The 15661-nt window shown below is 40.6% G+C and overlaps 2 protein-coding genes across 7 annotated transcripts in view; one reads left to right on the top strand and one right to left on the bottom strand.

Annotated features, from left to right (window-relative positions):
* The window catches only part of ZBTB49 (zinc finger and BTB domain containing 49), a 123800-nt gene extending 119215 nt beyond the window's left edge, over nt 1–4585 (bottom strand). Inside the window, exons 1-2 of one of the 4 annotated variants that reach the window (XM_033949290.1) lie at nt 4313–4585; nt 3794–3835 (exon numbers count right to left, since the gene is read on the bottom strand). The gene's annotated coding sequence lies outside the window, so the exon portion shown is untranslated. The remainder of the gene's footprint in view (nt 1–3793; nt 3836–4312) is intronic. The other 3 variants (XM_033949281.1, XM_033949272.1, XM_033949262.1) reach the window with 3 other exon arrangements.
* The window catches only part of LYAR (Ly1 antibody reactive), a 65046-nt gene continuing 53861 nt past the window's right edge, over nt 4477–15661 (top strand). The window contains exons 1-2 of one of the 3 annotated variants that reach the window (XM_033949304.1): nt 4477–4625; nt 12855–13058. In XM_033949304.1, the coding sequence (XP_033805195.1) occupies nt 12937–13058 (122 nt within the window). In that variant the 5' untranslated portion in view covers nt 4477–4625; nt 12855–12936. Of the gene's footprint in view, nt 4677–8276; nt 8306–12854; nt 13059–15661 lie in introns of those variants that run through there. The other 2 variants (XM_033949314.1, XM_033949324.1) reach the window with 2 other exon arrangements.

The following is a 15661-nucleotide window of genomic DNA, read 5'->3' as shown; positions in this document are numbered from 1 at the left end:
AAAGAAAGAAGGGAGACAGACAGAAAGGGGACATGGAGAGAGAAAGAGAGACAGACATGCAGAAAGAAAGTGGGCATGGAGAGAGAAAGAAAACAGACATACAGAAAGAAAGGGGGCATGGAGATAGAAAGACAGACATACAGAAAGAAAGTGGGCATGGAGAGAGAAAGAAAGAAGGGAGCAGGGTGAAAGAAAGAAAAAGTTGGGGGAGGGAACGAGGTCTGGAGGAGAGGAAGCATACAGGAAGCTGAAAGAAGGGAAGAAATATTGGATGCACAGTCAGAAGAATAAAGTGCAACCAGAGATTGATGAAATTATCAGACAACAAAGGTAGGAAAAATGATTTTATTTTCAATTTAGTGATCAAAATGTGTCCGTTTTGAGATTTTATATCTGCTGTCTATATTTTACACTATAAACTAAACTAAACTAAACCTTAAGTTTGTATACCGCATCATCTCCACAGAAGTAGAGCTCGGCACGGTTTACAGGAATTGATATAGAAAGGAACTCCAAAGAAAAGTAGAAGAACTTGGTACAGAGAAGTTTAGAGAGGTCGAAGAGGGAGAGGTTGTTACATTTTAGAGAAAAGCCATGTTTTTAAATGTTTTCAGAAGAGTTGGAGGGAGGTCAGACTCTGAAGCGGGATAGTAAAGCTGTTCCAGAGTTCAGTGATCCTGAAGAAGAGGGATGTCCCTAATTTTCCTGCATGGGATATGCCCTTTAAAGAGGGGAAGGATAGTTTGAATTTTTGAGTAGATCTGGTGGTGTTGGGATTCGAGGAGTTCCAAGAGAGTGGAGGAAGGATGCCATGTAGAGACTTGAAGGTTAGGCAGGCGCATTTGTAGTGAACTTTAAGGATTACTGGGAGCCAGTGAAGCTTAGACAGAAGCGGGGAGATGTGGTCGAATTTGCTTTTTGCGAAGATTAGTTTAGCCGCGGTGTTCTGAATCCGCTGGAGTCTATGAAGGCTTTTCTTTGTTAGGCTTAGGTAGATGGAGTTACAGTAATCCAGTCTGGAAAGAATAATGGCCCCCTTTTACTAAACCGCAATAGCGATTTTTAGCACAGGGAGCCTATGAGCATCGAGAGTGGCGCAGGGCATTCAGTGCAGCTCCCTTCGCTAAAAACCACTATTGTGGTTTAGTAAAAAGGGAGGCAGTATATTTGTCTATTTTTGTATAGTTGTTATTGAGGTGACATTGCATAAAGTCATCTGCCTTGATCTCTTTGAAAACCCATGAAATATAAATGATAATTAACATTTTCTCTGCATACAGTGTGCATTGTGTTTTTTAAAATTATATTGTTGGTAGATCATTTTGACTTGGCCACGAAGATAAAGGGGAGGGAGGGGAGCTTCTGAAAGACATCTAGTAATCCTTGCAGGCTTGACTATGCAGGTAATTATTTTTGTAAAATCATGTTTTGTTATGTCACTGGAATTATTTAGACCAGAGGTATCCAACCTTTTGGCTTCCCTGGGCTGCATTGGCTGAAAAAATTTTTCTGGGGCTGCACAAATGCGCAAACGCTGCAGCAAGATAGAGGAGGGAACCAGCAAGACAGTAAACACCAGGGGGCAGCAGAGGAAAACACTGCATAACCCTCGACCGGGGCCACTCAAAATATTTCACCGGGCCGCAGGTTGGACACTCCTGATTTAGACTTTAATTTCTATGAATGAATAGAATGAAAATGATATAAAATTGCTTGCTTGTTTTTATGTATGTGCCCTGAAGGGAAGTGGAGAAAGAGTGGGCTGAGGACGCCGATTTATAAATTAAGAACTATACAGAATATTGTTTCCTTTTATACTTTAATATAATAAGTTCAGTATAAAACTATTTGAGACTTGTGAGGATGGGATCACATGGTTTACGGGGACTGAGCTCGCGGGGACGGAGACAAATTTTTCCCTGCGGCATTCTCTAGGCTCTGCCACAAATCGATTTCGACTACGTGCAGTCGTCGTAGCACAAGCGGGTGGGGGTATGGCTCTCAAAAGAAATCTTAATTGTTGTACTGCTGATCTTTGGCTCTTGACTAATGAGTTTGCCTACCACTGACCTAGGAAAACCATCATATGTCTTGCTGAAATTGAAGACACTTTTTGGCAAAGTTGAATGAGAGCATCCTGACGTTGTTGAGGAAGGAATGCTCTGAGTTGCACAGTGTCCAGTACAGCTCAGATGAACTGTAAAGTCAGAGGGCTGTAGCTGGGATTTGGAAAAGTTGATTTTGGAGGAACCACGTAGTCCGTTGGGTCGCTACAATAACCCCCTGACATGTTGAATCTTTGATGAGCTAGTCGTCCAGGAACGGGAACACCTGAAGACCATGGTTGCACAGAGCTGCTGCCACCATAACTAGGCACTTGATGAACACTCTGGGAGATGATGCCAGGCCGAAGGGTAGCACTCTTTACTGAAAATGAAGATTTCCCACCCGAAATCTGAGGAACTTGCGAGAGGCTGGATGAATGGGAATAATAATAATAATTTTATTCTTATATACCGCCAAAGCCATGATAGTTCGAGGCGGTTTACAATAAGAGGTGCTGGACAATCAGCGAGATGGTCACAATAGAAGATCAGCATCCCAGCATACCCTCAACGTCCCATCTCTGAAGATAATTGGTACTCGTCGCTCCCTTATTTTTTCAGTAACCACCCCTTCGACTTGGAACTCTCTTCCTTTATATCTAAGAGCAGAAAGCAATTTGCAGAAGTTTAAGAACGGTTTAAAGTGTTTTCTCTTCAAGGATGCATATAATTGCTAATGAGTTAGCTATCTATCTTAATAAATCCAAAAGTTTTTTATTTTCAGACCACCAATTTTCTAATCTTATTCATGATTTTAATTCCCTCCTCCTATTGTATTTCCCTTTAATATATTTTTGCTATAAATTGTATTGCCGCCCCTTCTCCTATTGTTTCAAAGATTAGTGTTTGTCTGTTTAGTCCTGGTTTGCCTAACAATTTAATACATATATGTTTAATATTGTAGATATGTCTGTCTTTCTGTAATTTTAAAATTTTGTTCAACGCATGTACTGTTGGATAAGCGTTTAATCAAATATTTTAAATAAAGATAAAGATAAAAGATAAAGAAAGTATATTTTAATCCCACTTTGTTGGGAGTCTTCTTATTGTGAAAATGTAGTTTCCTTTCTTCAAGATCCGAGTATAGTGTGGCACAGTGTATAAAGCTACAGCCTCAGCACCCTGAGGTTGTGGGTTCAAACCCACGCTGCTCCTTGTGACCCTGGGCAAGTCACTTAATCCCCCCATTGCCCCAGGTACATTAAAAGTGTGAGCCTACTGCAGGGGTGTCCAATGTCGGTCCTCGAGGGCCGCAGTCCAGTCGGATTTTCAGGATTTTCCCAATGAATATACATGAGGTCTATTTGCATGCACTGCTTTCATTGTATGCTAATAGATCTCATGTATATTCATTGGGGAAATCCTGAAAACCCGACTGGATTGCGGCCCTCGAGGACCGACATTGGACACCACTGGCCTACTGGGACAGACAGGGAAACATGCTTGAGTACCTGAATAAATTCATGTACAGCCATTCTGAGTTCCCCTTGGAGAACGGTATAGAAAATTGTCTGTGGGAAAAATAAGGGCATTGGACACCTTTCTGTGACTGCAAATAAAGTGGTTTACATATTATACATAGGTACTTATTTTGTACCTGGAGTAATGGATGTTTAAGTGACTTGCCGAGACTGAGGAGGAGGAGCTGCAGTAGGAGTCAAACCTAGATTCCAGACCACTGCACTAACCATTAATGGCTGCTACTCCACTGAGAATTTAACGGCTGAAACCTGGTATGTAGGGAAAAAACGCACAGGTTTGAAAATGAGCTAGATATACACACATTATCACAGCAGAAGACATCTGTACTTTGGACTCTCTTTCTGCCCTACTAGCAAAATATTTATTTATTTATTTATTTATTCATTCATTCTTCATCCCACTAATGTAACCCTAACTTCCGTTGGTTCGGAATGAATAAAAAGCCCAATACAACCATTTAAAAAGACATGAAAAAAAACTCCATAGCATCATATCCATGACACAAGACCAATATTAGCCTTGTATTTGGCGACGCTAGGTCTAGACCCCCCGAAAGCCCATGCCTAGATTAGTCTATAAGAGCGTCCACTGCCTCTTGTCATGACTACTCTCTTTTAAAATTACCACCCTACGTCTCCTGTATCGCTTGGTACTAATGCTGGGCCCTCCACTTTCATTCCCCCCCCCCCCCTAGCCCTGAGGCTGTTCCAGTTGCAGTCACTTACCATTCTAAAAGCCAGCACTAACGCATATCCTTCTCCTCCAGCCCGTCGCTGCTCTCACTCGTTAGCAACCGTTTCCAACCGCTATTGATGATAAACCGACTGAGCATATGTACGACCGCAACAGTTCCTCTTTTCGGTTAACGTCACGTCCTGACAGAGAAAAAGTGTACTGTATTTTGACAATGGAGGGAGGAGGAGCGGTGTAGACCGGCTCCCGCTATTGGCTGCGCGTGGCCCAGGAAGTAGCCAAACTCTTACGGCACTGCGCAAGCGTGAGCAGGTCGGACGGTAAACAGCGCTGCACGTGCAATCGGTAAGCGGTGGCTGTGGGTGGTGTAACGGTATTCTTTGATGGTGGTTGAAGGTGTGGTATGGATCTTTCATTTTCGTACATCTTAAGGTTTGGAATAGTGGACAGGGTTTCTGTGAACTCTCCTTTAAAGAGCTGTTATAAGAGTTAAAAACTGGCTCCTTCGATAGGTGAACTTCCTTTGCAGTGAGTGGTAATGCTCTGGGTGAGAGGAGGGAGAAGATCGGTAAATCCCTGTGGAAATGCTACCTCGAAGTATTTAGGCTGTTAAGGGAAACTAGGGTTACCATACGACTCCAGAAAAAGGATGGACTGAGACATCCGGGTTTTACTTCCATTGCTTTCAGTGGAAGTAATACCTATCTGTTCTCATAACGTCCATTGCTTTCAGTGGAAGTAAAACCCAGCTGTTTCAATCCATCCTCCTTTTTTTGGAGCCATATGGTAACCCTAAAGGAAACTGATATCCACAGTTTTGCTTTCCCTAATATTGTGATGAATTGTTGTTATTCCTGCTCAGTTTAGCCACTAAGGGCTAGATTCTCAAATATTTGTGGTAAAATCCGATGGGCTGCTATTGAGGCCGCTATTGTAAGACAGACAAGTCATTTTCAAAAGACCCTGCATACAAATGAGGTTTGCGGATGTTCGTGCAGGCTCACTAAATTTATATAAGATAAGTATCAATTGGCACATGTGTAGAATACTTTAAAAAAACACGCCCTCCCCCCCAAAAAAAGAAAAAGAGACCCCGAACTGAAGATTGAAAGGAGGGATGTCCATTTCCTCCCGCCACTACAACCACCACTGGGATCCCCCAACAACCAAAACAAGACACCCCCAGCAGCAGGAGGGATGCCCACTTCCTCCTTTTGCCCACTCCTTCTGGACAAACACTTGCCTCGCTCCTCAATCCAGCAGCAAGAGAGGTGCCCACTGCCTCCCACCACTGCCGCACTGCTGATCTGCGATTTGAAGTTCTCTTTTTTAAAATTTGTCAAAGGGGGGAAGAGAGGGTCTGAGCTGTCAAACCTCTTTACTTTTCCTGTTAGTGCCTGAGCCAATCAGCGCTCAGGCACTAACACCTGAGATGTGCTTTTCACAGTGCCAGCACAGTACCCCCGGACCAGTCACTGACTTTTGGTTACCAAAAGTTGATGTCATGTTTGGAGAATCACTCGGCGATGATGAAAAATCACTCAGGGTGCTCGTTTAAATATTGATGAGCCATTTGCATGGCAGAATCGGAAAGCGCTAGGAAGCTCGGAAAAGACCACGGTAAGCCATTTTGATAATCCGTCGCTAAAAACATGCACGCTAAACCTGCTGGAACCGGTTCAGTGACCACATTAAAGGGCATGTTAAGTTTTGAGAATCTAGACCTGAACCAAGTGGTTCCCTTTTTAATCATCTCCCTGCATTCCCTTGTTTTCTGTACAACCTTCTTAGATGACCATCTGTTTTCATAGTTAATATCTTGGCTTAAGTGTATGGTTGTACACAGAGTAAAAAAATCAATCACTTATACCTCTTCACCACTCAGGATTTTGTAGACTTCAGTCGTATCTCTCCTCAGCTGTCTCTTTTCCAAGCTGAAGAGTCCTAACCTTTTTAGCCTTTTCTCATGAGAGGAGTTACATCCCCTTTATCATCTTGGTCACTCTTCTTTGAATCTTCTTAGTTCCGCTATATCTTTCTTGAGATAAGGAGACCCGAACTGAATGCAGTACTCAAGTCACACCATGGAGCAATTATAACATTCTTTTTAAATAATTCCTAGCATCCTGTTTGCTTTTTTGATTGCTGCTGCACATTGGGTGGAAGGTTTCAGCATATTCTCTACAATGACGCCCAGATCTTTTTCTTGGGCATTGACCCCCAACATGGACCCTAGCATCTGGTAACTATGATTTGGGTTATTCTTCCCAATGTGCATCACTTTACATTTGTCCACATTAAATTTTATCTGGTATTTGGACGCCCAGTCTTCCAATTTCCTAAGTTCTGCCTGCAATTTTTCACAGTCTGCATGCGTTTTAACAACTTTGGACAGTTTAGTGTAATCTTAACATTTAATCACCTCATGCGTCGTCCAGTTTTCAGACCATTTATAAATAAGTTAAATAGCATAGGTCCCAGTACAGATCCTTGCGGCACTCCACTATTTATCCTCCTCCATTGAAAAAAAAAAAAATGGCCATTTAACCCTACCCTCTTTTTTATGTTTCTTGGAAGCTTCTATACCACTACTAATGACTGGGGAGTCAATTCTGAGCAGTTTGCATGAGCTTCAGTAAAGGTGTTACAATGCTTGAGCTCCAATAATGGTGGTACAATATATGAGCTTCAGTAATGGTGTTACACATATATTTAGCTCATGTATTATATCTTACCTATTTATACCATCTGTCTATCTATATACAATTTGTTTCTCTATTGTCATATACTTGTCTTTTTTTGTATTATTTGTGAGTTCACCCTTTTGTGTTCAAGTAGGGGGTAGCCTGCTGTTTCCTCTATGTTTCTATTCCCCATAAATGTTTCTTTATTTGCTAAAGTGTTCTGTGAAGGGTATTGCCTTTATTTCTTTCTTGAACACTTTGGTTCCTTTTCTAGTTTGGGGTCCCACCACATTGGGTTCCCCAAAGGAACATTTGTTTCCTGATGCTTTTGTATTTGATGTCTCTGAAGGAGGGTATTTCCCGTAGGTATTGGCTCGAGCGTAGGGCACGTGCTGGTGTATAGTTCTCTGTTCTAGTTGCTAGGTATTGTGGATCTGACACGAATGATTTTGTGTGTCAGAAACATGATCTTGAATTTCACCCTGCTTTCAATTGGGAGCTCAGTAACAAAGTAGCACTCATCTGCTTTAATTTTCCCAGCAGAAACCTAGCTGCTGTGTTTTATACTATTTGGATTTGTCTGACCATGTACTTTGGCACGCCTAGCAGGATTGCATTGCAGTAGTCGAAGATTGAGAGTACCAGGGATATTACTACATTGGACATTGCTTGATGGGTTAGATAGGGTTTAGTCTTCTGACCCAGTAGAGTTTGCCATAAGTGTTTTTCACAACGCATTGGATGTGCATTGTCATATCCGAATTTGGGTCTAGCCATATGCCTAGGTTTCTCACTCCCTCCTTGGATGATTTTATGGAGCTGCCTTTCAAAGTTAGTTGGTAACTTGGGCTGTTTCCTGCAACCCTTCCCACCTCATTTGTTAGTTAGAAGTAGTTCAGTTTTTTCCCTTCACGTCCCGTTTCTTCACTGGGATGACTAGTTGGACTTCACAAATGGAATTTCTATCCATATGGATTCCACACTGCTATTTATGTCATGTAGAATGTTTATTTTGTTTGATTCAACTCTCCCTTTCCAATTTGATCTACTCTATTCTTGCGATATAATTTGTACCCAGATAACTCAGTGTCCCATTGATTGTCCTTCTTCCACCAGATCTCTGATATGCCTATTATATCTACCTCATCATTTAGTGCTGTATATCTCTCCTATTTTATTTTTTTAGACTTCTAACTTTTGACACAGTTCCTCATAGGAGGCTTTTGAACAAACTTGATGGGCTGAAGTTCGGACCCAAAGTGGTGAACTGGATTAGAAACTGGTTGATGGACAGACTGCCAGAGGGTAGTGGTTAATGGAATTCATTCGGAGGAAGGAAAGGTGAGTAGTGGAGTCCCTTAAGGATCGGTGCTGGGGCTGATCCTTATGAAGAAAGAAGGTGTTGATGCCCCTATACAGGTTGTTGGTGATCATTATCGGTGCTGGGACTGTTCAGTATGAAGAAAGAAGGTGTTGGTGAGGCCTCACTTTGTGTATTGTGTTCAGTTTTGGAGACCGTATCTGGCAAAGGACGTAAGAAGACTTGAAGCGGTCCAGAGAAAGGCAATGAAAATGGTAGGAGGTTTGCACCAAAAGGTGTATGAGGAGAGACAGAAAGCCCTAAATATGTATACACTAGAGGAAAGGAAGAACAGGAGAGATATGATTCAGGCGTTCAAATACTTGAAAGATATTAACATAGAACAAAATATTTTTCAGAGAAAGGAAAATGGTAAAACAAACCAGAGAGCATAATTTGAGGTTGAGGGGATGGTAGACTCAAGAGTAAAATTAGTAATGTCAGTCCTTGGCAAGGTGCTGTGCTCAGAGATTTTCACAGCTCTTGACAGGGCTTTCAAGGCTCCAGAAGAACTCAACCCTCAGGTTCTCACCCTGCAGCAGCCTCCAGGAGGTCCCAATGACATCAGCCTGGTCTCATAACTTCCACAAATAGGAGGGAGATTGTCGGTTCCCTTGAAGGCCTGGGTGAGATTTGGCTCAGACCCCTGGATAACTGACATCATTTGAGAAAGCTAAAAGTTTGAATTATTTTTTTCCTCTACTGGACTTATTTGTAGACTCTCCAGCCTGAACGCCAGAGAAAACAACCAAGGTCTGAATAAAGATGAAACAGCTCATGGATATGCAGACAAGCCATAGAAACCTTACCGACCAAAGAATCGAGCAAGGGCATACACTCTATATACTTTATCTTGCCCAAGAAAGATTCAGACACCTCTGAGCTCGGTTAATATAGCACAGAAAGTATTTATTTATTTATTCAATTTTCTATACCATTCTCCTAGGGGAACTCAGAACAATTTACATGAATTTATTCAGGTCTCAAACATTTTTCCCTGTCTGTCCTGGTGGGCTCACAATCTGTCTAATGTACCTGGGGCAATGGGAGGATTAAGTGACTTACCCAGAGTCACAAGGAGCATTGTGTGTGTGAACCCACAACATCAGGGTGCTGAGGCTGTAGCTTTAACCACTACACCATGCTCTCCCCTTAAATACATAATAGATGACAGCAGATAAATATGGTAGATATTACATTAAGATTACAGATTACATGAACAGAATCGGAGATTGGGATTTTACTAATAAATTGAAATTGAATGCGAGTAGGATGAAGGTTCTCTTGTTTCATAATTTTTACTTTCTGTTCATTCATCTATCAGTTTACAATCAGGTTCTATTTGCAATTAGATAAAACGTCTAAAGTTTTCGGTATTCTTTTAGATTCCTCTCTTACATTTGAAGATCAACTTTCCCATTTATGGAGGAAGACATATATTATGAGGAAACTTGAATTAGTGAAATCTTGTGGGGGGTTTTAACATCATTTTTACAGTTTTGGTCCAGATGTTATATTTGAACTTAACATTAAAATTGGTTAAAAAATTGCAGTTGCTCCAAAATACTGTGGTGAAATTAATATTTGGTCTAAATAGATACAAAAGTGTTGCCTCAGCATAGGTAATCATCTTCATTGGTTATCGGTTGAAAGGCAAATTAAGTTTAAATCTGTTTGTCTAGTTCATCATATATTACAAATATATTCTTCAGATAATTTGATCCTGCTTTTTTCTTATTTGCATTATTCTTCCGCCACTGCTTGCCCAGTATTGGTGCTTAAAAAGATACAAAAAAGAAGGCAAAAGATGTCAGTAAGGACTCTATGAGTGTGTCTATCAGCTAATCACTACTAACAGACCAAACCACACAAATACCAAATGTCAATTGAGGAGTAGGGACGCTCTCAGTGTGAGGTTATTAGCGACGGGAGAACAAACTCCAGCGCTTCCACTACAAAGACGGAGGTGAATCACCCCGCCTGCACACCATCATCGGGCGTCCCTAGTGTCTTTGTAGTGGAAGCGCTGGAGTTTGTTCTCCCGTCGCTAATAACCTCACACTGAGAGCGTCCCTACTCCTCAATTGACATTTGGTATTTGTGTGGTTTGGTCTGTTAGTAGTGATTAGCTGATAAGACACACTCATAGAGTCCTTACTGACATCTTTTGCCTTCTTTTTTGTATCTTTTTAAGCACCTTTTGGCAAACGTATAGGAGTTTATAGTTTAGTTTGCCCTGTATTGGTAGCATAGAAAATTGCTACACCTTGGGTTTTAGCCAGGTACTAGTGACCTGGATTGGCCACTGTGAGAACTGGCTACTGGGCTTGATGGACCATTTTTTAGACTTTGCATTACTTTATTATTACATTATCCTCAGGTTAGAGGAGTACAGTATAAATAAATTTAACTCCTCTTTTGTTTATGCTTTTGTTACAAATGGGAATAACTTACCTGTTCAAATAAGGACTGAAGTTAATTACATAGGGTTTTGTTAAAAAAAAAAACAAACGGAAAACTTTTTATATGATTTAGTATAATCTATAATAATAAAACCCTAGCCGCACATACACACTTAAAACTCCATGCCTCCGCATGCGCAGTAGAAGAACCACCGAGCAAGGAGGAGCGCGGATTAGGGAAGCATCTCAGCGCAGTGGCAGCAGTCCTGATCCGCCAACCCCCCATTCCTTACCCAAAGCAGCAGTGGCAGCACTGTAAGCAGGCTGTTCATGGCAAGCCCTGGCAGGGCCTTTCTTCTGCCCGCATCACTTCGGGGCAGAGAGAGAGAAAGAAAGAAAGATAGACGGGGCAGGGAGAGAGAAAAAAATAAATTCTACACATGTATTCTAGCACCCATTAATATAACGGGCTTAAACACTAGTTGTTATTATATGACAGTATTTTAAATATTAATTGCCTCTGTATTTTCCCATAGACTGTATGGCTTCTTGGATATAAATTGCCTTGAATCCTGTGGTATAGTGCAATTCATAAGTTGTATATTAGGTTAGATTAGAGAAAGACCTCTATGGTCTATCTAGTCTGTTCAGCAAGATAAACTCGTAAGATATGATGTGATAATATATATGCATACATGATCTTGATCTATCCTTGACAGTTTCAGGGCACAGACTATAGAAGTCTACTCAGCACTGGCCTTGTTCTACAACTACTGAAGCTGTCATAGAAGTCCTACTTCCAGCTCATCCAAAATCTGTCCATCCACAATCAGGCACACAAAGCAGCAGTAGTGGCAGAAGGTGTTTGTCCTGACTCCACCGGCTGCACGGTGGGACTGAACAGCTGTGTGGCCTCCTACTAAAAGGTGCACAGCTTAGAGGGAACATTGGTCTGTGCTCTGATTGTGGCTGGACAGATTTGGATAGGCTGGTCTGGGGTTTAGATGACAGCTTGAGTAGTTGGTTACAGATTACATTTAATTGATGTTTGTAACACTAAATTTTAAATTACTGTTATTGTTGACTTATTTTTTCATTGTGAATTGCTCTATGTCAGTGGTCTCAAACTCGCCGCCCGGGGGCCACATGCGGACCGCCATGTACTATTTTGAGGCCCTCGGTATGTTTATCATAATCACAAAAGTAAAATAAAACAGTTTCTTGATCATATGTCTCTTTAGCTATAAATTACAATATTGTTATTAAGACTTAACCAAAAGGAAAGATTTATAAACTATAAAGAGAGTTTTACTCATGCAAAATTGTCATTTCTTTAATAAGACATTTTTTCTGAGGCTCTCCAAGTACCTACAAATCCAAAATGTGGCCCTGCAAGGGGTTTGAGTTTGAGACCACTGCTCTATGTGATACAATAAGGTATAATTCACTCTAAATCGCTTTAATACTTTGTGCTAAGCAGTATATCAAGTGAATAAATCAAATCATATAGCTTCAGCTCTATTTCATGAAGCTTCTGCAAGAGCACTAAAAGAGCTAATGTTGAGCTAGCATAGTGGCAGCTTCCAGCTATTCAGTTTTCTTATGCCGGATCTATAGAGATAGACTGCCATTAAAATTCCAACTAGACCAGAAATGATAAGTTGATTTAGAATGAGAAAACGGTTAAAATGTTAGCCTTGGTTCTAGTTTTTTTTTTCTAAGGTTGGTAATTTGAGGCATTACTGCTTCAAAATATATATACCCCCTCCCCCCCTTTTTATAAAACTGTGCTAGAGTTTTTAGCGCTGGATTCAGCGGTAACAGCTCCAACGCTCATAGAATTCCTATGAAAGTTGGAGCTGTTACTACCGCAACCAGCGCTAAAAATGCTAGTGCAGTTTTGTGAAAAGGGGGGGGGGGCAATGAGAATATGTTAAAACTGGTTACTATGAAAATCTTCCATTGAATGTGCCTCCACAGCAAACAGATTTATTAGAAGAGGTTTGAGTATTGTCTGTTTTATTGATTTCTAGTTGGGTTTCAGCCTAGAAGGACACAGCTTCTTCGGTAGCTGTGATATGCTGTTTTGACTTTGCCACCATACCTATTTTGAATATTCTCCTTACAGGTTCTAATCTGGAAATAATACTGAGCTGCTGAAGAATCAACCAGTATCTTTGGGTGGAAAAGATTTTGATTATTCTGTTGCAATGGTGTTTTTTACCTGCAACGCATGTGGAGAATCTTTGAAGAAAGCACAAGTTGAAAAGCATGTCAATATTTGCAGAAATTGTCAGTGCCTTTCTTGCATTGATTGTGGCAAGGATTTTTGGTATGTATTAAATAACAGTATCATCACAAACACATTAAAATATTAACTTCACTGAACCCTTTTTGTCAGGGAAAATCAGCTGCTAGACTATAATGCAGAAAATCATTTTATTATATCTTTTAACAGTGTAGAAATAGGGATCCAATACATCAAATTCTCCATCTGAATTACATATTATTTGTAGTTTCATATATTCTGTATACAACAGGGCTGTGGAGTCAAGGTTGTTGGAGACAGTTGAAAGCAATTTTGGGAGGCGGTGGTGTCGGTACATGTTTACTGATGCCAGCCTCAAAATAAAAACTTATATGGTAAATTTTATCATTTTATATTTTTATATGTATGTTGTTTTTGTCCTGGATCTAAAGTAATAGTAAATATAAATTTTATTTGCCAGTACTTTAAAATCAGAACAAAAAATTTAAAGCCTGACATCAGTAGGAGTCTTAAGCTGAGATCAACATCACAGGTTTGGTGTACTGACTCCTCAACCCTGGTATCCAAACTATAACTGTCATAAGCATAGCCTATAATTGTGTGTATAAAGTTTTTGATTCAAAGAAGAATAAGTGGGGGAAACATTCAGAGCATTGCTCATGGAATTCTTTCCACACCTTTTGTGTGTGTATATGTTTCTTTTGTGTTTATCTGTTTTGTGTGTAGGCTAGTATGCACCTGCATATTTGTATGGAAGGGTACATGATTTTTCTGTGAGTACATGGATGAGTGAGTATATTTGTATGTATGTTGGGTCTCTGAGGGGAAGATTCTCAAAACAAAAATGTGGCTTTAACGTGCTCGCTTAACCGGTTCCAGCCGCTTTAGTGTGCATGTATTTTAGAGTCCTGTGCTACTTACCTATTATGTCCTTTTGATTTGTGGATTTGTATTCCTTATGTGGATTGTTTATTTGGAACTTGGATTTTTATGTGTATTTGGAACTTTCATTAAAGTCCATTTCAGGATTTTTATGTGTATTTAGAACTTCCATTAAAGTCCATCTCAGGATCATTGTCTCTCCACAGTGCTTTTTTTGTTTCTCCTGGACTTTCTTCTCTGTGGAATTCTTGGGGTCAATTCTCTTTGGTTTGTGCATGTATTTTTAGCGGCAGATTATCAAAACAGCTTACCGTAGTCTTTTCCGAGTTTTCTAGCAGTCTTTGATACTGCCATGCAAATGTAGTACAACGAGATCATTAATATTAAAACGAGCACTTTGAGCGATTCTCTATAATCACTAAATGATTCCCTAACCTCGTTGTGCCACATTTGTAGCCAAAATTTGCTGCCAGGTCTGAGCTGTTGTAGCCTTACTTTCTGATCAGTGCTCTAGTGCTGATTGACTCAGGCACTGACAGGAAAGAAAGATTTGACATCTCAGACCCCCCCCCCCAGCAAAATAAAAACAAACCCCCAAATTGAAGATCGGGAGGAGAGATACCCCCTCTTTCCTGCCACGTCACACAATCACCTGACACTGCTACCCCCCCCCCACTCTCTTCTGCCATTGCCCAACCCCCTGACAACTCCCCCCCATGCTCTCCCGGCTCTACACACACCCTGCAGCAGGAAAGAAGCCCTCTCTCCCACCATAAACCGACAACTCTCTAACTCACTCTCTATATCTATCTATCTATCTATATACACACACATAACAGGAGAGATGCCCACTCTCTCCTGCCACTCCCCCCCCCCAACAACACCCCCATGCCTCTCTCTCTCTCTCTCTTTCTTTCTCTCTCTTTCTTTCTCTCTCTTTCTTTCTCTCTTTCTTTCTCTCTTTCTTTCTTTCTTTCTTTCTTTCTTTCTTTCTTTCTTTCTTTCTTTCTTTCTTTCTTTCTTTCTTTCTTTCTCTCTTTCTTTCTTTCTCTCTCTTTTTCTTTCTTTCTTTCTTTCTTTCTCTCTCTCTCTTTCTTTCTCTCTTTCTTTCTTTCTTTCTTTCTCTCTTTCTCTCTTTCTTTCTTTCTCTCTCTCTTTCTTTCTTTCTCTCTTTCTTTCTTTCTTTCTTTCTTTCTCTCTTTCTCTCTTTCTTTCTTTCTCTCTCTCGGCGATGATTCTCCCTTCCTTATTCAGAAAGTCTGACTGGAGGGGTGCCTACCCCTTTTGACTGGCAGGCCTGCCTCTTACAAAATGGTGAGCCTTCCGGTGCATCCTCTAGTCAGGTTTACCACTTTCACCATATTCTCAATTTATTTTACATCACATTCAGATGGTGATTCTGAGAAAAGGACACCTGATGAAGGCAAATACGAGTGTGTAGGGTCCCCCACTCCAGCTTATCAGTTGGAATCTATCGCACTGCTTCAACGTCTGTTCAAGATCTGCTACATTTGGATTGATATCTCACCATCATCAGTTATATTGGGACTACCTTTGGCTATAAGGAGTTGCACATGGATATAGAGTTTTGGACTAATGTTTCATATGCTTATGCTTATTTCTACTTTGATTTTATAGCTGCTTTAATTGTTTTCATATGTTTGTATTATTGCATGCATTAGTTTTATGATTTTAGGTTTTTATATATTTATTATTTTTTATGTTAATAAACCTGGAACTCACTGGTTCAGTCATTCATTCCACTGTTCCGGTTTTCTTTGAAT

Source organism: Geotrypetes seraphini, chromosome 1 (genome assembly GCF_902459505.1).
Source record: "Geotrypetes seraphini chromosome 1, aGeoSer1.1, whole genome shotgun sequence".
Lineage (NCBI taxonomy): Eukaryota > Metazoa > Chordata > Amphibia > Gymnophiona > Dermophiidae > Geotrypetes > Geotrypetes seraphini.
This window is presented reverse-complemented; position numbering and strand designations above follow the sequence as displayed.